General features: G+C 37.1%; 1 protein-coding gene across 36 annotated transcripts in view; it reads right to left on the bottom strand.

The window, feature by feature from the left end:
* trol (terribly reduced optic lobes) overlaps positions 1–26540 on the bottom strand; it is a 147506-nt gene that overhangs the window by 79435 nt on the left and 41531 nt on the right. For 27 of the 36 annotated variants that reach the window (XM_067358142.1, XM_067358139.1, XM_067358143.1 and 24 more), the window contains exons 2-9: positions 19731–19893; positions 19450–19625; positions 19022–19193; positions 18001–18169; positions 17755–17915; positions 16967–17131; positions 16101–16373; positions 15348–15464 (exon numbers count right to left, since the gene is read on the bottom strand). In XM_067358142.1, coding sequence (XP_067214243.1) covers positions 15348–15464; positions 16101–16373; positions 16967–17131; positions 17755–17915; positions 18001–18169; positions 19022–19193; positions 19450–19625; positions 19731–19893 — 1396 coding nt within the window. Of the gene's footprint in view, positions 1–1900; positions 2584–3591; positions 3785–15347; positions 15465–16100; positions 16374–16966; positions 17132–17754; positions 17916–18000; positions 18170–19021; positions 19194–19449; positions 19626–19730; positions 19894–26540 lie in introns of those variants that run through there. The other 9 variants (XM_067358140.1, XM_067358167.1, XM_067358171.1 and 6 more) reach the window with 4 other exon arrangements.

The raw sequence follows: 26540 nt of genomic DNA, 5'->3' as shown, positions 1-26540 counted from the left end.
TGCGCGTCGCGGTGCCGCGGTTGCGGTAAAAACCAAGGAAATTGTGCACCCTGGTAAACAGACAATGGCCGTACGTTGTTACGAGACGCGCTCTGTGTTTTTCAATTATTTTTAATTATTTTCTGAATGACGTCGACGCCCGCTGCCGTCGAGTTTGATGCGCGCCAACCTCGATCTTCAATCTCGCTCGCCGTTGTATTGTGCGCGCGCGCCACACTGTCGCGGTCTTTCCATTGTGTCTCCGCTTTCCATTTACCGCATCCCAATTTTCCGGTGCGTATCGTTAACATTTCACGCGTTATTTAACCGGCCTTCGTAAAGCTAGTCACAATTAATAATCAATCGTATCGTGACACTGAAAGGAAGGACATTTTTACGTCTCTTTTTTTTCCTACACGTATGATATTTCAAAGCTTCAGAAAAATGTACTCAACATTTTTCATTTTGAATGAATAAAATTAATTAATTAGGACTCAATTTCAATCTAAATCTATAATTTATCAGTACTAATAAGCTAGGCTGTTGTTCGTGCCAAAAGTATCATATAATATATTTATAATTAATATAATCATCGACATTTTGACCTGTATTAGGTCATTCTCAGTAAAATCGCAATGATTTAACATATTAGAAAAAAAAACATTATATGCATTGGAATTAAAAACAAAAATAGCACTCATTGGAATACATGATCGGTAATTATTCCGCAGAAACAATCACGCAATGCTCGGTATTTTAGTTCATTTTTCATGCCGACACTTTGTAAAAGAAAGAATGGAAAATTAAACATTGCATGATCGTTTTTGCGAATTAATTATCAATGATGTATTCCAATATGTATTATTTTTGTTTTTAATGTGTTAATTTAATAAATTTATTGAGAATACATGTCGAAACGTCTGTGTATTTATATCGGTACAAATATAAAATACTTTCGACACGAACCATCAGTCTTTAAAATAAATTAGACGTCTACTATGCGAGATACGCAACTTCTGTTAATATACATCAATCGATTTTGAACGTGTATATTATGCAAGTATTTACTTATTTAATACAAGTATAAAAGATAACATTTTTTTTTACATATTTCGTATTCTTCTCTATCAATTGAATTATTCGATTAAATAAAATTCTTCGTAAAAGTTTTCATTATTTAGATTATAATGCGAGAGAACGTGGACCAGACGGCAGTGCTTTTCGCGATCACGCTTTCGTATTGGCGGCGGAGTACTGTGCGTAAAAGCACGTCGAGAAGATGCATGCTAGACTGTGTCGTTACGTGCTTCGGAGGATTTACTCGGGGAAAACTCATGTTCGCTCTTACTTGAGTCGTAAATGAGATTTTTTTCGGACTCCGTGCCCTGCATTACTCGGCAATTTAATTTCGGATGTAAAGAAATCTCGGTGGATTAGAAACTGAGTGACGAGGTTCCGCGGGCTCGTAACCGCACTTTACGGCACGCGTCAATCCAAGCCAGATTTATTTATCGAGATCGTAAAAAAAAATATTATTATTAACGTCTGTTGAAAATTATACAAACGAGCTTGTGTCACCGGAGTAAGAGGCGAATATCATTTGACGGCGACTTAACTTCACTTTACAAATCGCCCGTGCGTAACAGCTACATCATTCACGAATCTCGGTCGTTCGGGAAGGTACTTTCCAGGGTTCCCGTGAAATGCACGTTACACCTCGAGCAAAACAAGTTACATCCACTTCCGTAACCGTGATCACGAAAGTCCTTCGAGCGCGACGATCGAAATTTGCGGGAGCCAAAGTAGCCGCACCAGTAAATCGACCGGTTAAAGGGACATTATTAGATGGCATGATTTCGTTGTAATTAAAAACGTTATTTCTCTCTGCCGTCACCAGACCTTGACGAATCTACGAACTTACAAGCAAGATGAATCTATGATTCGAGAAACAGGATGAATGGTGACGAGTCCGGGAACGCGATCGAGCTGTCTCGATCGCGATAATCGAGCACGGCAGAAGAATGAAGGCGTCGCGCTGACCGAACCTGGCGGACTGGCATGCTGTTAGTCGTCATAGACCGAAGGAAGAACCATCCGAGCATAGGACACCCCACCGCTGCTGTCAACGGGGGAAGCGTGGGAGGCACTAAGCTACTTTGGATTTTTTTTTCTTTTCTAACGCGCTCGCTCTATTGCGGTGCATCAACTCGCGACAACGTCGAGTCATCGACGGCGGCTCGCACTTTCGTCGAATTGTTCTCTTCGTGAACGAAACATAAGGAAGCATTCTTCTTCAAAGCAAATTCACATTCAAATACGTCATACCGAATCGTTGGATGAGAACTACAAGTTGAAAGAACATAAACATTTCGCTCATTTGGAAATAACTCGTGCGATAGATTCATCAATGGCTAATTTTCTCGACTGAGCAAGAGAATGATAAATGAGAAAGAATAGAAAGCTAAATATATTCGTTTCTTTTTCGGATCTTTCCGATACGGATAATTTTAGACGACGGATTAGATGGCTTTCCAAGCGCGTGACACACTTCACAAATGCAAGCTGCACTTTTCTGCACCTCGTAAAACAGAAGCATCGAACAGAAGTTTAAATATATACGAAGCGATGAAATATAAATGTCATAAATTCGGGAGTGTACTTATATGCATTGATAGATTCTATGACGGAAAAACTTTTCTGAATTATAAACGAAAAAATAAAAGAATAAGATTTCAAAATACATTACCGTAAAATAAATGTTGCAAATAAAAAATTTTTATTAGATTTTAAAGTTACTACTCAGCTATTGGTTTTACATTTCTTTCGAACACTTGATACTTTAAAAGAATAAAATTAAATTTTAAAAAAATTTTGTACATATATTAACTTTGTCTCTTTTTTACTGTTTTTATATATAGAAGCTCTCATAAATTTGCAGCTTTTATTTCTCACATAGCCAAAGTGCGGAGATATAAATTAGTAGATAAATTTAACGAGTACCAAGAATGGAAATAGAGATCTCGATATATGAATTAAGCCGAGTGGATATTGTAATACAACACTGTTTATGAATAGACCGATAAGAAACCAGGCGTCAAAGATCGACTAGTCAGCCAAGGAAAATAAAGGCTCCGATCTGAACCGAGTAAAAAATACCATTATAACATGGTATAAAGTTATTTAAAAAGTATATAATGCATACACTGCGTAACGATGACACCTGGGTCGATTATTTTCAAAGACACTGCTTATACACCGAGTTATAAATGAAATGAAAATAGAATCAAGTTCTATATTGAATTTCCTTTAGATGATAAATGCGCGAAAGGACCGAGTCTTCACCCTCATATAATTCACATCAGCGAGAGATTTCGCCCTCGCAATCATATTGCTTCGAAGAACAGCAGCTCTGTCAGCTGGACAGTCACGTGTCCATCTGAAAATTAGACAACTCTACATGCGATGATGCAGTTGAGAGGAAGAGCACCACAGAAATGAGACATTCCCGAAGATTGCAAAATAAAATTTCAATCTAAATTTGATCGCGCGGGATTTTGCTCAAGGTGTCAAGTAAGCCGCGCGGTTTCATCTGTCAATTCGAATTTATACTACCGGCTCGGTATTTAACTTTCGGACTTTATCGGCTATTTTCCAGCAGCTCTCGCGACTCGTTCTTACGGAAGCTGCACGGCAGCTCTCGATGTAGCAGGATCGTAATATTCTCGATACTCTCTCTCTCTCTCTCTCTGTCGTCGACGCGAACCGGCACGTAAGCACGGACTAGGAGCGACCGACCGACCCGTCGTGTTCCGAGCGAGTAACTGTCGGCCGAGAGAAGCGTGGGAGGTCTTGCAGGTACCGCGGCTCCGTGGCGTAATGGCAATCACGCGGGCGGCCGACGCGGCCTCATGTCGACCCTTTGGCGCGCTTCGACCTCTCGGCAGTTTCCGGAACGTGCTCGGCGCCGCCCGACGTCGCCCGTCGAATCCGTTCTATGCCGGGAGTCGGCGCCGAGTCGCCCGCGAGAGTATTCGTGGATGAACTTTCGTTCGTCACCAGTTTAACCCCTTTTTTATTTTTATAATGTATATATTTCGAGCTTTACAAAAGCTTTTACAAAAATAATATTAAATATTGATCAAAGAATAATTATTCATAAATTACTCGAAGAATTGAAGATTTAAAATAATTATTCGTATATTCGTGTTTTATTCAGAAGAATGCTGATAGTCCAAAATGACATATTTATATAAACAAACAATGCTTAATTTAGAAAGATATTTCATTCATTTGTCTAACTCTACGGAAGCGGCAAGGATAATACAATCGTTATGTCGTTATATAATTGCGCTATTTATCAAAAATCTATTTATATCAAATGTTTCGCATCTTGCATCATAACTGCAAATTATTCCGTTCATCAGAATAGAAACGTAATTGTAAATTAGCCGCGGATACGGAAAATTAATCATTTAATTGCGGAAACAAAATCTTAATTATTAATAAAAGCTTATTTTGATAAGTTATAATAAGACAAATAAAGAACGACGGATTATTGATATTCAATCGATCGATTTAAGAGTCGATTTTCCGCCCATCCCGTAGACGCACAGTAGTGCATATCGGGAACGTCGCGGACATCAGCAAAGTACGGAGCGCGGTGTGGCAGGTCGACCGACACGTTCGGTCCGTACGGATTATAAAACTTTAAATAAAATAACTTTAGAATCACAGTCTGTGCGCGCTTGGACGGGCGTGTCGCGATGAACGACGGCGACGACGACGACGACGACGACGAAGGTGAAGAATGACGGAAGTACGAGAGCGAGAGGAAAATGCCCGCGACACGATGTAGACACGTCGCGGAAGAAAGGCACGGCGCATGTTTATTCAAACCCATCTTATATCGCATTTTCATACTAATGGACTTTTTCAAGAGTCAGGCACGAGAGAGCGTGCCTCACGTTTCCGTTCTTTAGCTTTGGCCGGAGGATGTAGAGCGACCCCGGATGACGATCTTTCTGGATTATCATACTCGCGTTAGCATAACAGTTAGAATCTCGACTCGAGAGATGAGTCGCGGCAGGCGGAACGAACAGTTGAGACGTGCTCTCAATTCCTTGACTCATCGCTGAATTCTTCGCGCGAGATAAACGATCAACCGTCGACGTCCTGATTTATTCATCTATTTTCTGTAATCGGTACGGTAAACCGAGCCATTTAGTTTGAAAATTGTAAGGACGAAGTTCAAGAAAGATGCGGGTACAAAAGTTGATGCGACCCATTTAACTCGACAAGATTTCCAAAAAGTAGCTTGCTCTCATTATCAACCGGATGAGCAGTTTGTCCTTTTGTTTCTTGAATTAATTTCATGTAAATTAAATTAAATGTTATATTATAGAATACAATTATTGTATTTAATCTACATTTTAAATGCTATTATTTCTTTGTTTAGTATTAGCAAAAATATTAAATAAAAATTAAGGAAAGTGACAATTAATTTAACATGCATAATTTAATTGCATTAATTTGATATACATAATTGGATTACGTTAAATTATTGGAAAAATAAAAAAGAGGTGAATTTGTAATACATTAATTAAGCGAGAAATAGAGAAGAGATTGTTAAGCTCGCGGATAATTAATCGCTAAGATTGATTTTATAGTAATAAAAATGTAAATGTCTTTCACGTTTTTATTATCTTCATATGACGACACAGTAATGTGATTTTAACTGACACGAGAATAATGTCATCGGTATTACATATGCGAGTTTTATTTCTGGTAAACTTCATCTCGCTTTAGTTTAGTCCTCGAGGATTTCTACAAATGGCTTTATAAATGTTACAGTCATTATATTTCTTGAATACTGTAATTCGAGGACATATCTTATTACCAAGTATGTTGCAGTTGCATATTGTAGGTCATTCTTTCACAGCATTCCTCTTTAGCAGCATTATTATGATAACGATCATATGATATCGCAAGACAAATCGCCCCGTACGCCCGACCGTGCACACATACCACGCTCCTTCATCAGTATTGCCTTACATGAGATTACTATGATGATACGCAATGGTAACAATTACTCTTACGGCACAGAATATTATCACATTCCGCCCTCTTTGAGGACAAAACAGAAACCTATTTCTCAGCGTCGACGTGCAAGAACTCGTTTGTTTTTATATAGGAGACGTCCATTTGTCATACTATCATTTTTTCGCGATCGTACCGAACGTGCAGGCCGCATCTTCCTTAAAGAGAAAATAAATTTCTCGTTATACCATTCGCGGAAGTTCGACTCATTCGGCGGTGGCAACTGAGTATCACCGGGATGCATCCTGCGTTCCCACCTGCGGACGAAAATTACTTTCGGGTTCGGCGGGGCGGAGGGGAGGCTTTATGCAGGTCGAGCGGGTAGAATTTTCGTTCTACTCAGGGACGATTAAACAAATCCAGAGCGCCGACGCCGCCCGCTCACGTCGTAATTCTCCCGACCGCGTACGTATTGTCGTAAATTACAAAAAAGGGGGTCTGAATTGCACGAGCAACGGAACGCGTGCACGCGAACGCCGCGAAATAACCACGCCTGTGTTTACGCGTCCGTGTGCGACACGTACACGCGGCTACGGTGCATCGGGATAATGCCGTCCAAGAGTCAGTTTTGCCACGACAGACCTGGGTTCTGATAATTCCAAAAAGTAATCCTTAACTTAAATCGGATTTAAACCAACTCATATGCGGCGCGCATCTTTTATTCAACGAATTTAAAGAAAATCGATAACAAAACACAGAAGAGTTTAAACTATGTGCAATATATACATTGTCATTACTTGTAACAACAATGTGTTTTAAATTTTCATAAGAGAAGCATAATTAATTTTAAAAAATAAGCGCAAGAATAAGCGATTTTTACAAGACTTTTGACGAAAATTTTATAGTAATAAATTTGAACCAGGTCACGAGAAATAGGGCCTATAATATTTTAAGTACAGAGAACGCTAGAAATATCTTGGTTTTTTTGTATTCAAATTTTCATAAATTATATATAAAATACTGAAACTGTTGCCCTGATCATAATTTTAAATATTTAGGTCAAGAAAGACATAAAATAAAAATATATTTGAAATATATAATTTTTTTTAATATTGCAGTTATGCAAAAGTGACTTAAAAATTTTTCATAAATTTTGTTCTGTATCTATTTTATATGACACATTTATTTATGATCTATGCAGTCATTTATAATAATTGTAATACGAGAATTGGGCGAAAGAAAAAGTTCGATAAATATGAAAAGGGAATGTTCGGCGAATCGATCCTCGAGGAATATTGTTGCAACGTACTGTACCTTGCACGTACATATACACCAACTGTTTGTCGTTGGTGCTGTTCGTTTGTTACGAGTGGACCTTAAGTGTACGAGGTGCCACGGTAACGCCTACCAATCTGCTGTTTGTCCTCCAACCACCCGCTGCTCTCGCCGCCGCCCCTCGGTGCGCTTAATTCCCGCGCGCGCGAAATGAAGCTTAAAGCCGAAAATGAATTCTAAAAAGCGAGCGAACCGTCCAATGCCACCGCTGATAAAAGCAAACCCGCTTTTATGTTCGAACGACATCACGACGATCCGCGTTCCGTATCCGTGAGAAAAAAACTCAGATTATAATTAAACGGTGAAATGAATAAAGATATGTCATATTCCACAAAAATATGAACAGTTTTCAAATCGACAGACTTATTTTATATCAAAAATTTTCCACATCACACAAAATGCTTTATGCGATCTTCGTTTATACGCTTCGTTGATGAAATATAAAATAATTATTAGTCTAACGTATTAATATTTTATGAACAAATCCTTATTTAGCTTATACGGTATCAAGTTTTAAAAAACTTTCAGTTGACACATTCGGTCGAGAAGATCAGTAGATATTACAGTCAGTAAGATATATTAAGAGCATTCATAAATGCTCAATGAGATCCAAATTTTACAGTAACTCTTGCGTACATTAAATCCATCTGTCACACTCGAGAGCGACGTTCGCACGCGATCCTAATGGAAATAGGTAAGTTAGGAAATATGTATCTGTCCTCCCGGTTTGCTAAAACAATCAAATAGTTTGATATAGACTTTGAATATTTAGCGCATATAATGCGCGTTGGTTGAACCGACGTAATTGATGCGTTTTTCAGATATCCTTGTACCATAAATGATACGAAAAAAGTAAGATTACTGCTACGAATAAAGTCACTTTCCAATCTTGGAAATATTATAGAGATATAAACTAACAAAATTAAAATCTTTATTAACTATTTGTATGTCAAAATGTCCAGATATGCTTAGATCACTTTTAAATATATAAAATATATAAAACGTTTGATTAAATATTTTAAATAATGAATAAATTTTTTATGTTCAGCAAGAACGTTGTGGTAGATGTTACCGTTCAGTTTGAGTCACTCGGTGTATAGATATCAGCTATTCTGGCTCACAAATAGCCGTCTCTTGCAGTGACCGAAACTTCGGAAAATGTTGAAGTCGTTGAATTCAACCTTACAAGTATATCAAACGGATCACGCTATCGTTGCACGTTTTCAGAAATTTTTATATATTATAATAACAAGCAAAAAACTTTGGCATTAATTTTTTAAATGATAAAAGCTAATCTTTTAATTTTTAGTATCGGATAAATATATCTGTCATGAAAGTGCAATTACAATATCAAGTTATAATTTTATAAAAAGAATTAAAAAAATTATCAGTAGGAAAGCAAAAGAAATTGTTAATAATAAAAAAATATATGTTATAAATAAAAAAATTAATTGAGCTTTATATATATATTATTTAGTTTGTTTTAAAAATATTGTCAAAAATATACGCAAGTTGTCACATGATGCAATATGGGCTGACCTGTTACTAGACTGCACTACTTACTTTGTTTGAAATGTTCTCGTTTGATAACAATACAACTTATTCAATGCTTTTTATCATAGCGCATTAGATACATACTTACTAATACCAACATTTATTTCAGAAAATACGGAGTCAAAACGTTAAACTCAAAAAAAAAAAAAAAAAAAAAAAAAAAAAAAAAAAAAAAAAAAACTTGTCAGCAGATATTATTTTCGTAATGTTGATTTATGCATTTTTATCTAAAATAATACAGCATTTTGTGTTCAATACAACGTAATTTAATTCTATACTAAAAACAAGATTAAGAAAACAGTTAAATATATTTGTGGCCACGTAAAAAGTAGAGCATATTTATATTCAAAAATATAACAAGAATCGGCGTGAATAAAAAATCACGCTGGAAAGTTTATTGATTTTGAAAATTTCTATTTGACACAAATGCTTTCGACAAAATTCGAATAAAAGTCGATTTATCATATTATTGTACACAAGAGGTAGATTTAGTTACCAATAACTGCAGGTGTAATTCAGCCTAGCTAATGAATTAACTCCCCGCCCAAATGCTGCGACACAAATTGATTGAGAAGACATTATTATAAACGTATAAAGCGTCTCGCCGCCATCCTCGAGTTATTGATATGCACATGGAAATAACCGAACTTGGAAACGGGGACAACTTAGTACAATCGCTCATCTCCTATTCAGTCAAGTCTCTCAACACATGTTATATCATTTATCCCTTAGAAATGGAATGTATCTTGACGTAGGCGCCAAAGCAGGCATGTTAAATTCATCCATTGTCTGTATTCCATATTAACGCCAACGTTACGTTAGCATATATATTGATGTGACAGTATTAAAGTAATAAAAAACATTCTCGGCAGAATATATAATATATATAATACGAAACGTTCAATCGTTAAAAAAAAATGTAGTTACTTTTATGCCATAAATGCTTATGCACAAGCAGTGTACTATGATATTTTGATTAGCTTGTCTAGCTTAAAAAGACACGAGAAACGTCATTGATAATTAGATTTGATTTTTTGCAAATGGAAATCAATTCTATAATGCATCTTAAATTCATGTTACAAATCAAAGATGAAAATATCGTAGCATTCTCTATCCCGTTTGTATAAAATATCCATACAGAGTGATCTATGATAATTTTATTGGAAATAGACTAGACATTGGCGAAATATGCCACTATGTTACATAAATTCGTGAATACTTTAATTGAATGTGAGTAAATTGAATTCTCCTACTGTAAAGTTCAACAAATGCTGCGGAATTCTTGCCGCAAAAATAGAACAGTTTTATTTCTGCCCGAATCTGATCAGCAAAATACAACAATTTTAAGTATTCATATTAGCTTAGGAACAGTGTCGTCTTTGTCCAGAATAAACGCCGGTCATTTAACGCATACAGCAGATTGCGATACCGGCGCTAATGTCAAAGGAAGAAGTGGTCAAAGAAGAAACAGAAATAAATGGAGAAGATATAATATTTTGCAGCTTTACGGCTACTCCTCTCGACACATGCGAGCGGTCAATTAAAAACTCGTCGTGGTTGTAGCATGTGTACCACAGCGGGCTCGTTTCTCGCTGTAAAAACCGTCCGAGCTGCCTTGTCTCGAAAGTGTAAATAAACTGCCGCCCCCGATCGGCGTAATGCGCCGCGGAGATGCGATCGCGAAACGGCGCGGATCATGCCAATGCAACGGCATGCAACAGGAACAGCCTTCGTATGCGGGCTGTGTCCACCTGGCACGAAACTCCAATGCAACGTTGATACGCTATTGATAGGATCAAACATCTATTCGCGCGCGCATTACGCGTGTTGCTTTCATAACGCGCGTTAAACTCTATCATTCGGACGCTTGTCACTATGACTGATACCCCGTTCTATTGATGGAAACAAAAAAAAAGAGCAAACGTCAGTTAAAAATTGAAATATGCACAAAAAAACGAAATTTCCGCTTCCTCTAATGGGGATGTTCGAGCAAAATTTTCAAAGCACTCGTTCAACTTTGCCGCTTCTACAGGTGGCAAAAACTATTTTCATTTGCCGAGAAATACATTTCTAATATGTCAGTTTCGCGATCGAAGCAGTTGCAGCGATATAGGTTTTGCCCAGCCGTAAAACGCGCGACTGCACGTTAGTCGAGAAAAATGCGACGATGTAAATGTCGACTCTACATATGAGGATAACGTTTTTACGGCGCAGGAATCTATTGTTTGTCGCGGAAGTATCGCGCTATAAAAAAGTGGTTCGTGTGTAGTGCAAGTTAAGGTCACAATTCCATCGCGTATAGTTAATTATCGCGCGACGTTGAACGTGGTCGCATCTTCCGATAAAAACTTCAACAAAATTGAACTTAAAGTTCGATAAATAATACGATATGCAAATATAATTAAACGTGCCTCCGTATGGCATAAGTATTGTTAATTATATATATATCATTTTCCACGATGGGCAGAAATTTTTTTATACATTTAGCCAAGTCGTTAGGACAAGATACCGTAATAACGTTTCGTGATCTGGTAATATACATCATTATTTGTCTCAAGTAACTAGATCGATCAACGTCGACGCGTGTCAACATAATTTATCAATGTACATTTTTCACTCGCATTTTCCTGCTTAGTGTAAATAAAATATAAATTATAGTGAAATCTCTAATCTTTTAATTTCAGATATATTAATTGGAAAAAAATGATTAAATATTTCTCTCCAACTCAAGACGATAACAAAAATAAACGTACAATGTATAATAAATCAGGTTAATTGTTAGATAAGCAATTAGCCGACTTAAAGAACTCTATGTAATTGAATCATATACCGAGGGAAAAAAGATTAATATAACTGTAATTATATTATAAGAAGATATTTTCGGCACGTCTGCGAGAAGGAAGTAAAGTGCCTTTTAAATTTTCGACGAAATCATTATACGAGCTGAACAAAAGGCTTAACAAGAATGTGTACATAATGAGGCGAAATGATATTCTCATGTCAGATATAGTCAGCGCATGTTAACCAGACAAACTACTTTTTTTCTTAGCAGCTCCGAACGCGGAGAACGATAAATTCTCGCAGGCCGGACGTTCGCGGGCGCATACGTATGTTTACGTTAGCTGCGGTACAGGCGTTAAGATGTAATAACATGCAAAAGAGAGAGTCTCGCGTAAACCCTAATGGTCGTACGACATACCAGTCGACTTGTAATCGGACAAGCATCAAACGCCGACGGCACAGCCTACTATTACCAACTATTACCGTCTACTACCGCGCTGCGTTAACCGCGCTTAAGCCTTTCTTCGTGCTCCCGTTCTGTTTCAGCCAACTGTTTCCCGTTAAATTTAAGTCGCGATTGTACCGGCAGCATAGTACGGATTAAGCAAATCTAATTTAGCAATTCGCTGTTTTGCCTTGTTTTTTCTACTTTTATCTATGGCAAAAGCAGAGAAAGAAGATTTAACTTAGTTCTTAGATTTAGTTAACTTAGTAACTCATTAACTAAACTTACAATTAGCTGTAAGCGCTGTTGGCGCAACCAGCTGCAAGCTTTACAGCTAAATCTCTCGCAGCATTTACAGTAGAAGTGTCGTAGAACTGTTAGCATTCGAACTTTAGTTTGCAATAACAATATTTGGCCTCGTTTGAAATTACATGACTATAGTAGAAAAGTCTCCATTGTAAAGCACAAAGGACTTTCCCGAAATTACTGTCTCTTACACTTCGTCCGATGACAAATATATTGTTCCACGTAAAAAAAAACTATCCTGAACGTTTATTAATCTTACTTAATTTTTCAAAGAAAATATCAAATAATTCTGATAATGCTGAACTTAAATTGGAAAAAATAAGCCTTTGGGATTCGATTTCAACACATTTTTCGTTAAAAAAAAATATGTTTTGGAATATGCATCAAGTAAAGATTAAAAACGCAAAAATAATCGCAAATTATTCATGGAAAGCTTGTGTTGAACTTTCGTCTTATCTCTGCCTTCTCACACCCCTACGTTGTTCAAGGACGTACCGTTGCGGACGTTTCAATCGGTTGGTTTGTGTGCGCGCCGAGGACACACCTGAATAATGTTCGAAAACGACAGTAGTTGACGTTTGTCGTGGCGGTGCCTAGCGTGCAGGTTATCCCCCTTTTCCTCCCGGTTCAGCCCTGCTTCTATAACGGGGTGTTCACCCTCCTGCCCCCTATGCCTACCGTCGCCTCCTGTTGCCTCATCCCTCCACCCCTCGGCGGGACTCATAATTGTCCAAAAGGGCATATCGCCGACGCGACGGGGAGGATACCGGAGACACGAAAGTGGTTATGCACATTCCTACTTGAGGAAGAAGAGAGAAAGAGCGCGACGAGGAGAAAGAAAGAGAGGCAAGGGGTGAGTTTGCGAGGATCGTCCCCCCTGTGCCTCACGGCTGAATACTTGAATATTGATTAAGCATGCACATCGCGATTACCGGGAGCAGGTAAAAGCGCTCTTCTTGCCGGAGTCCCGCAGCCTGCGTGTCTGCGGATATTTATGTGGAGCGGTGCTCCTCGACGATGTTCCCCTCCCCGCTTCACCCCCGCCGTGCCTGTCCCTCGTCAGCACCCGTCCGCGCGCGCGAGCGTCGTCTCGGAGGGATAAAAAAGGCCTTGCCGGAAGACTCGTAAGATATCCGCTAGCCATGAGACGTTTAAACGATGAGAGCGCGGATGTACGCGAGCGTGCACGGCTGCTTGATTTACGATCGGCCTTCGCAGGATTATATCCTTCGATTGCGGGTTACCGCGCGCCGCGAGCGCGAGCTGCCCCAGTTCGCCGCCGGTCAACGATTAACGGAATAGCGGAAAGCCGTCTCACAATTTGTTCCCGTTTCCTTCTTCTGCCCTCTCGCCCGGCGCGTAGTTACGAAGACGGAAGTAACCCGCGCGAATACGCGGATGCGTGAAATTAGTTGCAACATTTTCATGATATTTCGCGATGTATCATTATGACAAACGCGATACTCCTGTTTAAATTAGCCAAGAGCAAGATTCTCGATTGATAAGTGGCTCCGACAGAGACAAAAGTATTTATTAGGCGCCGAGTTATTCGCGAGAACAGCGTTTCAAGTCGTGATTGTGTATTGTTCATTTTGAATGAAAGATAATTGTGGAATCGCGATAATGACGAAAAATACGAGTTTCGATGTGGAACAGGTGTTTTGTCGTACACGCAAATGTGTTTCGCTGACTCGTTATATAGGCATTGTATGAATCTAGGGAATAATTAGCCCGATTTCCGAATTTTCCACTATTACGCAAATTGTTATAAAAAAAATCATTAACTAGATTGAAGTGATATCATTGAAACTTTACAATAAATTATATTGTAGAAGTATTTTTATCATTAAGTGTACTTATTTGTTCATGATAAAAGATTTCTCAGTCAACTTTACTAGAAAAGAAGAACATGCTAATGTGATAAGTTGCATAAGCCAGATAACGCATAAACTGCGATTATTCGTCTCTTTTTTCTCTTTCTAAAGAGAAGATGCGAGAACATAATTCACGAGCCAATATCACTGAGCTAATTTACTCCCGGCGCGCAGCTGTCTAATTAAGCTGGCTTTCGCGCAACAAAGCGCGTACGTGTGGTTGCAATCGGATGGGCTTTACACGCGGCCAGGCATCCGGGAACTTCCGCGTTGTTGACCACGATCGTCCTCCACTCGAAGCGGAGGAAGCTCCACGAAAAAAAGACCGGAGGACGCGCGGGACGGCGACACGAGGCAGGAGAAAAAGCCCTCAAGCTTTGAATATTCAGTAGATACGTCCCGGTCGCGCCAGCTTCCCCGTCTGACCTTATTTTTCCATGGAAAAAACTGCAGCTTCCGTCGCTACTTAGAGATTCGCTTCGCCGTTTGTAAAGAAGAACACGTCGCCGGAAATTTGCACCAACGCTCGCAGATCGGACGAACGACGGACTGAGTTGAATTAGCGTCGGGGGTGTCGAGACGGAATCGCATTCTTGATTAACCGTCGATCCTGATAAGCAAACTTTCAACGGGGTGGAAATATACCGAGAGGTGACGGTATCGATCCCGAAGGGTCGGTAGAACAGGTTTGTACCATCTACGCGTGAAGTTTTCGCCCTGACTGATAAACTAGCGATCGTAGGTAAATATATAATGTTCAAAGATAACACCGCAGTCGTTATCACTGCGGTCGGTAAGACCGCAGAAAATCGAATCGGACAATCGATTTGACTTTCGCGTTTTTCTCAAGTTCAGAGATTACATAAAAGAAAGAGTAAGAAAGTAAATTGTTAAATAAATGTACAGTCACTTATGTGCTTGCAGTTTGTTAACAAGAGTAAAGTAGAAAAAATCTACTTTGAACGATTCAGAACTCCTGCGGAATCCTGTTTTTATAATTTCGATATATCGCTCACGTTAGAAATTGTGGTACTTACCAGGATAACTGCAGTCATGTTCGTCACTACCATCTTGGCAATCTTCCACAAAGTCGCATTGTTGGGATTCCAATATGCATCTGTTTACGTCGCATGCAAATTCGCCAGCGCTGCAACCTGTAAAATATAATTATTAATACATATGATCGCAATCTGAAATTAAACTGTTTTGTTGATAATTTATCACACAATATGCTTAAAGATTGTAACTGTACATCGTTGTAACATACAACATACAATAATTTATTTTTGAGTGTAAAAAAGCATTAGAAAGACGTACAATCTCATTCTTGTTAGCACATATTGCATGCATCAGTGCAACAAAAATCTGCAATTTTTAATAACACATATACATTCATACAAAATACAATAGAATAAAACACTATATTGAAATTTCTAAGCATGTCTCGTGATAACAATGTACACATGCAATACTGTCAAATTATGTAAAAAGGATCTTATGTTACAATATAAAACACATATGTACATATATGAAAAACGTTTAGGAAAAATAATTCTACACGTACTGAATTAGATAGACCGCGCTCATTATTTTACGTATATAGCGTATTATTTTTATCAAAAAATGTTCTAAGATTAAAGTAAATTTAAGACCACATAATTTTCTTTAAATTGCAAACGGCGCCGTTTTTGGTAGCCGTGAAAATAACAAGCCACGGTCCTTCTAGCTCGTCGATTTTTTTTTAGTATCAAACCAAATCCTTGCCAAGGATCGATCGGCTCGATCTGTACCTGGATGCGGGCAGTCGATCTCATCACCACCGTCATCGCAATCCGAAACGCCGTCGCATTGCTGCACTGAACAAATATGACGACTGCCGTCCTTACAGCGTACCGTGTCGTCAGCGCGACATTTGTTCGTTCTCAAGTTGAGCTCTTTGTCCCCTCCTTCATCAACATCTCGTATATTTGGTCTTACTTGCGGTGGAAATTCTGTTGTGGGTAGATCTAGGTGGTGAAAACGGCTCCCTTCTGGATGTTCCACGGTGGTATGCTCGAAATCTGCTGTTTTGTTTCAATATGATTCAATATCGACGATACGGTGCGCGAATGTTACACACGTGTTAGCGAAAAGCGCGAATTAGGCGAATGGAAGGCAGGTATCGAAAATGATAGTAGATTTTTGGATCGTTGTTCTGCGAGAGTTATTTTAGCGCCTCATAAAATTTATAAATATTTATATAAATCGTACTAAATAATTAATTGATAATTAAAAATGTATTAATATCACACGAGAGTGTTTCACAAACAAGATTAAAAATGCTGGAAGGTATAATAATATAAATCTGAAATGGAACTCGTTGCCTTTTAGATCTCCAAGATACTCCATATATAAGCGTTACATTCTTTGTTAGTGCAATTAAAGAATTGCGATAATAAACAAACCATGCAGAGAGCATAATGAAGCTGTAATTACAGCTATGTTACAACGTACCCGTATATCCGTACACTATGACCTTTGTTAGCAGAAGAAAGTAAAAATGTACGTTTTATAAATAAAAACTATGGACAAGCGATTGACTTAGCTAGTTATTATATAAATTTTTCTTCGCAAAGAGAAGATTATGCAGTGCGGAAGCGAGTCCCGCGTTACTTACCGTCGCTGGTCCTATTTAATGAATCTCTCGGGCAGTTATCCTCGTCAGAACCATCGTCGCATTGCAACACGCCGTCGCAGCGCGATTCCAACGGTACGCATGCACCACTTCTGCACCTTAATTCGGCTGCTTGATCACATTCCGGCTGATCATCTCTCTCTCCAGCTGCATCCGGATGTCGCATACATTCGTGTTTGCATGCATTCATCGTTTCGGAGGAAGATGGAATGGATCGTGACCAGACGACGTTCATTTGAAAAGAGGTTTTAAAAAAGAAACATTTAATGAAAACAAAAAATTAATTGAGGGAAAGTTAACATTAAAATAATAACAATTAAGTTAAAATACTGAATATAAAAGAAATGGATCGAAATAATAAAATTAACCATTATGAGAATAGGATTTGAATCAATTTTACAACTGTGAAAGCATTTTATGACAGGAATAGCATTTCATGCAAATCTATTTTCGTGTCTACGCTTTTTAATAATATAAACACATCAAAATAACATGTTCCACCAGAATGATCGATTTCACTTCTTGACGCCGAGCGCATCATATCTTCGATTGTTATATGCAAACTATTTTTTGCACAGTCATTAATCACTTTTGACCGTTGAGAGATCGGTCGTTCGATATTCCTCGAGTCTTCGTACTTCTTGTATTCAGACTTTTCGCAAGCTCGCGGCATCGCGGAAAGTTGAACGAATTACGAAGTTTAGTCTCGAAGATTCCAACGTGAAATCGATCATTTCCAGTCGTTAGGCGGTAGCCGCCGATGGAAATACCTTGGAATATCCTGAATGTGAATCCCTGCGGACCTACTTGGACGCTGCCCAAGGAATGATATTGCAGCTGTTGCTCTAGGATAGCACGCACCTCAAGCTCGTCTGTGAATGTCGAACCAATGTCTAGGGTAACTTGCAACGTGAAAGCGTCGGACGTCGGTCTAAAAGTGAAACGTAACTGGTAGTCCAAAGCAGTAGAGATACAACATTAAAAATATCACCAAAGCGAAATTAGATGATACTTACGATATTTTGACAACATTGACCAAGTGCTTGTATCCCGGAATGTGGCGGTTGAATAAGTTCTCGAGCGCATGAGTGAGATTGCCACTTAATTCTCGATATTTAAGACTATTTCTGTCAGAATATTCTCGTCTGTATGGTTCGCCGACTGTCAACGTAATTCGATAGAATCCTGTAAAAAAACATTGGTTAGTAAAAAATAAAAACTCTTAATTTCCTTAAAAATAAATCTACAAATATATGATATATTAATTAAAAACTAAAGAGACTAATAAACTAATAAAAAAAATAAAATGTTTAAAAAATCCAATAAAAAAAAATAGAAAATTTTATTTTTAGAGATATTAATAATATTTTTTTTAAAGCAGCTTTCTTTTATAGCACCTTTTAAAGACAAAAAAAGTCTTTTTATCAAAAAAGTAATAACTTATTTAACAAGTGATCAAATCACATTTTAATAAAGAAAATGCAATAAGTGTTCCAGCAATAAAAAAAATTATAGAAATCCATTATATGCTATTTAAATTATATAATTATAGTATCGATTCATGTGCTATAATATCTCTGATTATAATTAATATAATTTTTAAAATATTTTCTGCCTCGCGCTAAAATATCAGTAGTACATCTTAAAATAAAGTTGCCATTTTCTCTTACTTTGATATTACAAGAATATAAAACTTATTTTAAAATTTTCCATATTAATAAAAACGTACAATGTTTAGTAGACAAATTATTACAATAATTTTTATTCTTCTTATCAATTCTTATTATTATATGCCGTTTGTATTGTTCAAAGAAATATTATTACACCATTGCCATAAATAATTAAAGTTAATTAAAATCTAACAGATTTATTGTCTTCATAAATAAAGAATTATAAAGAAATGTACAACTAATTAAATTAGTAGTATGTTTGATTAAAAAAATACTTAACATATTAAAATATATTTAATTAAAGTAATAGTATTAGTATTTATTTTAATCAATAAAATTGCAATTCTATAAAAAATTAGAGACTTACGTATTTTGCCGTCAGAGTTGCCATGAATACTTGGACGATGGTCTATTTCTATTCCGCCTTCTCCTGCGCTACCTTCGATCTCTCCTGATCCGGCTAAATCTTCATCATCGCTATTTCCATATGTTATCGGTATTCTGTGACTTTCCGCGACGTTACTGATCTCATTATCGTGCTATATGGACATAATAATATTTTTATATAGTAGAGATATTAATTATAAATTAATGAATAAATGTTGCAATTAAATGAAAAAACTGTAACGCAAACATACTTCCAAATCATCTATCATCGTTTACAAATCATCTATCGTATAATACTATTATCTATAGTAATATTATTGCAACCAAACATTTTCATAGAATTGAATTAAATGTAATAAACAGATGAAAAGTTAGAAAGCAAAATGTTTTCAAAGTAATATTTCATACCTCGTCATCTACGTCGCCAGCATCTTTATTCTTTTCACGAGTCAATCTTTCACTGACACCAGCAGCTAGATTTTCGGCACTTGGTTCTTCAGGTTGATCAAGAGTATGATTTCCGTTGTCTCCGTGCAAAATAACAGCGTTGTCAATAACTTGATCTTGATCTTCTTTTTGTTGATCTATCAAAAGAAAATTGAATAATTGAAAAATGGATAAATGGCATAAATATTTTCAATAATTCTAATAATAAAGATTTTAATTGCACTTGATTAAAACTTTAGTACCTGACGGTGCTTGTGTCGTAGTTGTCGTTGTAGATAATGGATTTAAAAAATCCAAAACCTCTCTCTTTATCCTATGAAAAAGGGATTCGTCCTGTTGCTTTTCGATCAATGGTGCTTGGACTGCGGGTTGTTTGCCTTCTAGATCGAAAATCAAGTCATCGTCCTGAAAAAACAAATCAAAGTTGTAGGCTTCATATTTTTAAGAGAAATCGATTAGTTTTACATCAATAACAATTGTTACATGTTAGCGTGATAATTTGCTTATTCGTTTAATTTATTGTTTAATAATCGCTATTCTAATCATTATCATACGTAGAATACAAGCGCACATAACTTTGTTAATATTTTTATGAAAACGTAAACTCCGAAATCTAGTTTCTCGTATTTCAGATAGTTTCGAGAATGTTTTCTGCATTCGTTACAATTTCCGCCACTTTATAATAAATGCATAAGTCACTATCTCATCGGGTGCCTGAGAATCTGCCACCAGATAACCGCATATGCCTGCCCGCATACGCACGCGAGCAGCAACGGCACGTGTGAAAGACTATCGAGCGTATGTATTGCCAAGTATCCTCACGTGTCCCTCATAAAGAACCAATTCTCACCTAAACACACGATATAAATTCAGGATCGTCGGGCCATTCTGGCGGTAGCGGCGCGTCGTGATTCCGTAAAAACCGCGGCGACCGGCAAACTGCCCAAGATTCGAGTACGCGGGTCAATGACGTCGCTCGTGCGGGATGAAAATGGAGAGAACCGACGTACCGTATGGCAGGTATAAGCCAGAAGAGCCAACCGGAATAACGTATCGTTATGGGCGAATACCTGACGAGCTTGGGCTACGTACATTCCGCCCGGTTATGCAAACGCATCGCCGTTACAACATAAATATGAATAATACACTGTGTACCGATAGTACGATTCTATGTGCGTTTCTTACGTACGAATGAGAGAGAAGACATGCAACGCCTGTTAAATGAAGCGTTAATAAATTCTTTCACGGTCGTATTCGCTTCCAGCGAAAAGTGGTTTAATCAAACTATTTTAAGTATGCCGTTCTCTAAAATTAAATTCTCTAAATTTCAAAATTAGAATTTTCTAAGAATTTTAACTTATTTTTCTATGTTTTTTTTACTATGTGAAGGATTTAATTTTTATGTTAAGCGAGAACAACAATTTTTCTAAAATAGAGATAAAAATTAAGATATTAAAATAAATTTCTTATTTTACATTACATAAAGTTAAATTTTATGACACAAATTCGCGCCGATTTCTTTTTTAATAGAATTACTTTCCCAACAGCAAACAAGACAGATTTGTTTTTGACGCGACGTTTATGCATGCGCGCACAAAGTGCATGGCACTGCAACACGTGAGCGGAAATGTCGAGGTATCTTTTTTCACAGATGTGGAAGGTGGCAACTCGTGCACCGGTAATGAAGCTTGAAGCACGCCAGGCGAAGCGTATTATTACAGTCGCGCGTTTACACGTCACGCAGGCATCATTTAAGGATTCGCATGCAACATCCGACGATCGCACGCATTTACACGCAAGCGGCATTCATGCTTGCGTACGTCGTCAAAATGCGGGTGCAAAGCGATATACATGTGTTATATAACTTTGAACTCGGTCTTAACGAGGCTAACGACACGGCGCTACGTTTATTAATCCGCATTCAAGACAGTCTAAACATTCGCTGCACTCGCCGCACACGCGAGGTAATCGGATGCCTCTTCTTTGTTCGAAAGATCATCTCGTTAAGAGAAAAATAACATTTAGACATAAAAAAAGATCAAATACGTGCCACATGTTGTTATTATACTTCCATATTAATCGATCTTTCACCTCTTCAAATCTCATCTCTTCAAAATATTGTTCATTGAGTGTGTTTCTTAAGCATTAAGAATCACAAGCAGCAAAAATGCAACAACACTCGACGTGCTCGTTATTTCAAAATTGCGGAAGTCCGGACTTAGCGGCACGCAGATAAAACGCACTGCGAGGGACCATTTTAGATCGCGATAACGACCATGATGTGCGGCACATCCTGCCAGAAAACAGCTGGCACGATGTTCGCACACGCGGTTTTATTACAGACAATTTAGCGATTCGATCCGCATCTAAACTGTCCTTTAAACGATTACAGCGATGTGCACATCATATCATTATTAGCTAACGAGCATATGGATTTTATAAATAAAGAGGCCATCGGAAAAAATAATTTTATCTTATTTGCGGATACTTTGATAAATTCAACGAGACTCAACAAAATATAATCAGAAAAATATATTACTTTCGCAGAAAGTTTATATTAAAAAATACGATATTAAATAAGGCATTACTTATTAAAATATGTGTTATTTCAAATAATTAAGATTTTTGAAATAACTATCTAGTAGACATCTAATTTGAAAATATCTTCTAATATGTTCTTTTACATCTCATTGTATCTCACATTTTATTCTGTTTTCATGTAGATTTTAACAGCGCGACGTAAACTTTTAGCGGGTGCAAAGCACGCGCTAATGACAGTCCACCGATAACGAGAATATAAATCCAACGCGGCGAGGTTGGACATCATAATAGAGCTCTTCGGGAAAAATAAAGAATCTGACCACGCTGGGCGCGGAAACATCAGCGCGGTCTGAGACGCGGAACTTTGTTATTCCGGGCAAGTTTTACACGGGATTCCACAGCTAAGTCCACTCTATGATCCTTTCACGGCAACTACGTGCTCATACTTCGACAAAACACCGCCCCTATAGTCCGAAATCCTTAAAATGCATGGGAAATACGTGTTGGCGCAGGTTAAGTAGCCCTAGGAAATTCGTCCTGCGTCGAACAGAACCGGCGAACTTTGGAGGGCTTTAGGATAAAGTTGCCTGCGACGCGACAGAGACGTAAGATGCTCAGTTAACCTTCCTTGTTTCCATTTTCTCTTTTTTCTTCCTTTTTTTTCTCGTAATGAGCCTCGCCTCATTTTGGCGAACCGAATGATGCACTGGTCAGAATGAGTCGGCGAAGTGTATTTCGTAATTACGCAAGAACTTTCATTGCCATATGCGGTCGCTTAAAACCGTAGCGCGTTGATGACTATACAAGGTAACGAATAAGATAAAATGCAAAAGTCAGCAACAGAAGTATATTTCTATACAAATTTAAATTTTTTCCCCTTTTTTTTGAAAAAAAGAAAACAATATTATCGTATAAAGCTATATCAACCTCTAATGTAAATATAAAATGTATGTCGACATATATTTATAATAATAAAATTTTTCTATCCAATTTGTAGTTTTCATCACCGAAATATTGTACATTGCTAGACACCCGGTATTTTGATAAGAATCGATAAGTACGTCTCAGAAAGAGAATGTTAGCACTTTTTTCCTCTCATTGTTGCAATTCTTACTTATGTCTTACTAAACCATCGTATGTAGGCTATCTCAGTTTGTTCGCGCACTGACGCGCGCACGAGATAACAGATATATATCTTTTATATAATACGGTTAGTTTCAGTTAAAAGCCTTTTTTGCATAATCATATTGATAACAGACACAGTGTATTTGAAAGAAGAGATAATTATAGTTTTTAGTAGAAACAAATCAGACATTAAAAGAAACTAAGTAGAATTCGATTTTAATAACATTTTTAAAATTCAATTTTATATACGGAATGACTGATGTAATACTGATCAATGTAGTAAATGATCAAATAAAAATAATTTCAAAAGAACAGCATATGGCATCTAAGTAAATAAATGCGTGAATTACTACAAAGAGGCTTAGTGTCCAAATTAAATGGATTACTCTTTATAACAATATGTAGCTCAAATTTAAAAAATATAAAATTTTTTTAATATAAAAAAATTTAATCCTTTTTGGCTTTTGTCTCTTTTTTGAACAAATAATAAGCTAAAATTTATTAATTTATGTAAATGCAAATTGGCAAAGTTTAAAATTTGTCTTGCATTTTATTTTTTATTATTTCGTTAGTTGTAATTTTACAATCGTAATCACGCGAATGAGAACACCATACTACATTTTTCTCATGCTTCACATTAATACTGATATGACTTGTAATCAAAGCATTTGCAATCTGTGGGTCAAAGCGTACTACAGATAATCAGCGACCTACAAGTTCGCAAATTTTTAGCACGAAAAATCGTAGATTGCTACACAGTTTTTAATACAGAAGAATAATTTAAAAAACTATTACAAACGTATATAATATATATCAAATATATTAATTACTTATAAATTACTTAAATTTTCCTTCATTTTATAATATTATGTAATATCATATAACACACATACACGCACACAAAGCCACTAAAAAAAATAATAAAAGAAGAAAAATATAATACATTTTATAATTCTCCATATTGCAGTCATGTCTAATGAATGCATTCTTAAAATGGAAAGTTAGAGTTTTACAATAACGTTCTAAATATTTAAGAACGTCTTATGAGATAAATGATAATTATTGCATAACGGTTATTAATATAATTGACTTAATAATACGACTGCTATAAAATACTCATTCATCTATCTAACGTTATAAAATTACCTGAAAAATTGTGACACCTACATATATATAGAACTGTAATTTAGTAGTGTCAAAAGTTATGCGTCCCAAAGAGAAAAAAAGGAGGCATGCTCAAAGGTCAAGATCCAGCACGTCTCGCGTAAGGCAAGCAGGCAGGCATCGGAACGAAGAAATCCCTCCAATTTGAGGGACTTCTTCGGGGCTTCGACTTAACGAATATATACGTCCGCTCTTTCGCGTCCTCCAGAAAGAGGAAGCCGATATGACGCAGAAAAAGCGAGTCGATAAAAGCGAGAGAAGGGAGGAAATGATAGAGAACGGAAGAGAGAAGGACGTGAAAAAGGAGAAGGGGAGGTTGGCCGATCGTCCTTTGTCTTAAGCCGTGCTATATTAATGCGAAGAACATGTTACATGGAGTGGAATAAAGGGGTGACAGCGGGGGAGAAGGAGAAAAAGGAAGGCGGGGAAAGGGTGGCGTCGTGGCGCGAAAAAGAAGAGCGGAACCGCGCGGAATACTAAGGAGGATCACACACGCCCACCGAATCTGCGTCCAGGATGGAAGGACAGGAGTGGGTACCCCCTGTTTAACCGCGCCTTTGCATTTTAACAGGCTCTCGCCGCAGGAACGAGTCTTGCGACCCGAGATAAATGGTGCGGCAAACGGCTAAATAGCTTGAAATAATGCGTCAACAAGTAATTGCAACACTTTGATCGTGTCGGTTAATTATGCGGAATAAAAAAATTGTAATACCTCTCTGTTACTAGTCTCTCAAATATAGTACCTTTTATCTTAAGAATCTCATATGTAGTGAAAAGCTAATAAAAATGGAAAGAAAGCAATTTTCTGAATATAACATAAAGCTGTCGTAGCACGAACAGATTAACAGACGTGAGCTCTTGCAGCGTTAGTAAATGTTTTAGATGTTTTTCAAATCAATCGCATAATGTAACAAATTGAAAACGAGATAATAAAAAAGCATGTAAAAACTATTTAACCCCGATATAAATGTACAAAAATACAATTTGATATTCAATATAGACCACAGATAGAGGGCAAGTTAAGAATTCACGTACAAATATTAATAAATAACATGTGCTTAATTCCCAACATCGATAAGCGGGTCCACGAAAGTGTGGCTAGCTGCTGAAGTAGGGATGATCTTATATGAACTTTCATATCCCCACGTTTCGGGACAACACGACCAAATAATTCCGGCTCGACCAAATACCTAAATCCTCTCTTGGCTTCACCCGCGAAATTGCGGAAATCATCTCGGTCCGATTTCCCGAGGAGAACGCGACGTCGGTTCTCAGAACGGTCGACGGGCCCGCGGGCTGCGATCTGCCACTCGCACTTCAACCCTCAACACCGGAAAAAGCGCATTAACCAGTTTTCGGGGAGAACTAGTTTCACCGGCTGCCCTTTCGCGAGAAATATTTCGAATGACGAGATATCAATTCTTTAACGGTTAAAACCGAAACCGTCTCTTCTAATTAATTATTATGCTGACATATTTTGACATTTAAGTGCAACTCAAATATCTGCAAAATTTCTATTTAAAAAACGATATAAACATCGTGTAAATAAAAATTTTACTTCTTAGATAGGACACTCGATATTTCATGAATTTATAAAACTATAGTTTTAAATTTCCCTTCCTAGTTCTTTCAGTTTGATGATAAATATGAGGAAAACATTACATTTATCAGAAACAAACCCGTATCAAACAACACTGATTCACTGAAAAATGTTGAGCAAATTGAAAATTCTCGATGTAGAATTCTCATCTTACTGCAGAATTAGTCGTAAAGTTAGAAAACATTAAAAACAATTAAATCGCCGTTAAAGCAGAACTAAAAGAAAACTCAATTAGATCGTTGCCTTTGTCATTACACCTATGTGCACAGACTTACGGCACGTTATCTTTTGAACACTATATCATTCTCTTTTTAATAGCTTTTATCGATCTTTTTCACAAACGGGTTGGCAAATAAGTCTTTTATTAACTAAGAATAACGATGCATATTAATTTATTATTATTCAGTTATAATTTATGAAAAGATAAACTCAAAGTAATTTATCTTGTTCCCAAATTGATGGTAATTGTTTAATTATGTAATATTTCTTTCCGATATTTCTAGCAATGTCAAAATTATTTTTTACATAAAACCTAAAATTAATATATACATATTTATTCTTGTCAAATTACTATATTTTATAGTTATACTATAACCACATGTAATTATATATTCGATATTGT

This window comes from Linepithema humile, chromosome 6, assembly GCF_040581485.1.
Source record: "Linepithema humile isolate Giens D197 chromosome 6, Lhum_UNIL_v1.0, whole genome shotgun sequence".
NCBI classification, from domain to species: Eukaryota; Metazoa; Arthropoda; class Insecta; order Hymenoptera; family Formicidae; genus Linepithema; species Linepithema humile.
The sequence above is the reverse complement of the archived record's forward strand: the minus strand, read 5'-3'. Positions and strand labels throughout refer to the sequence as shown.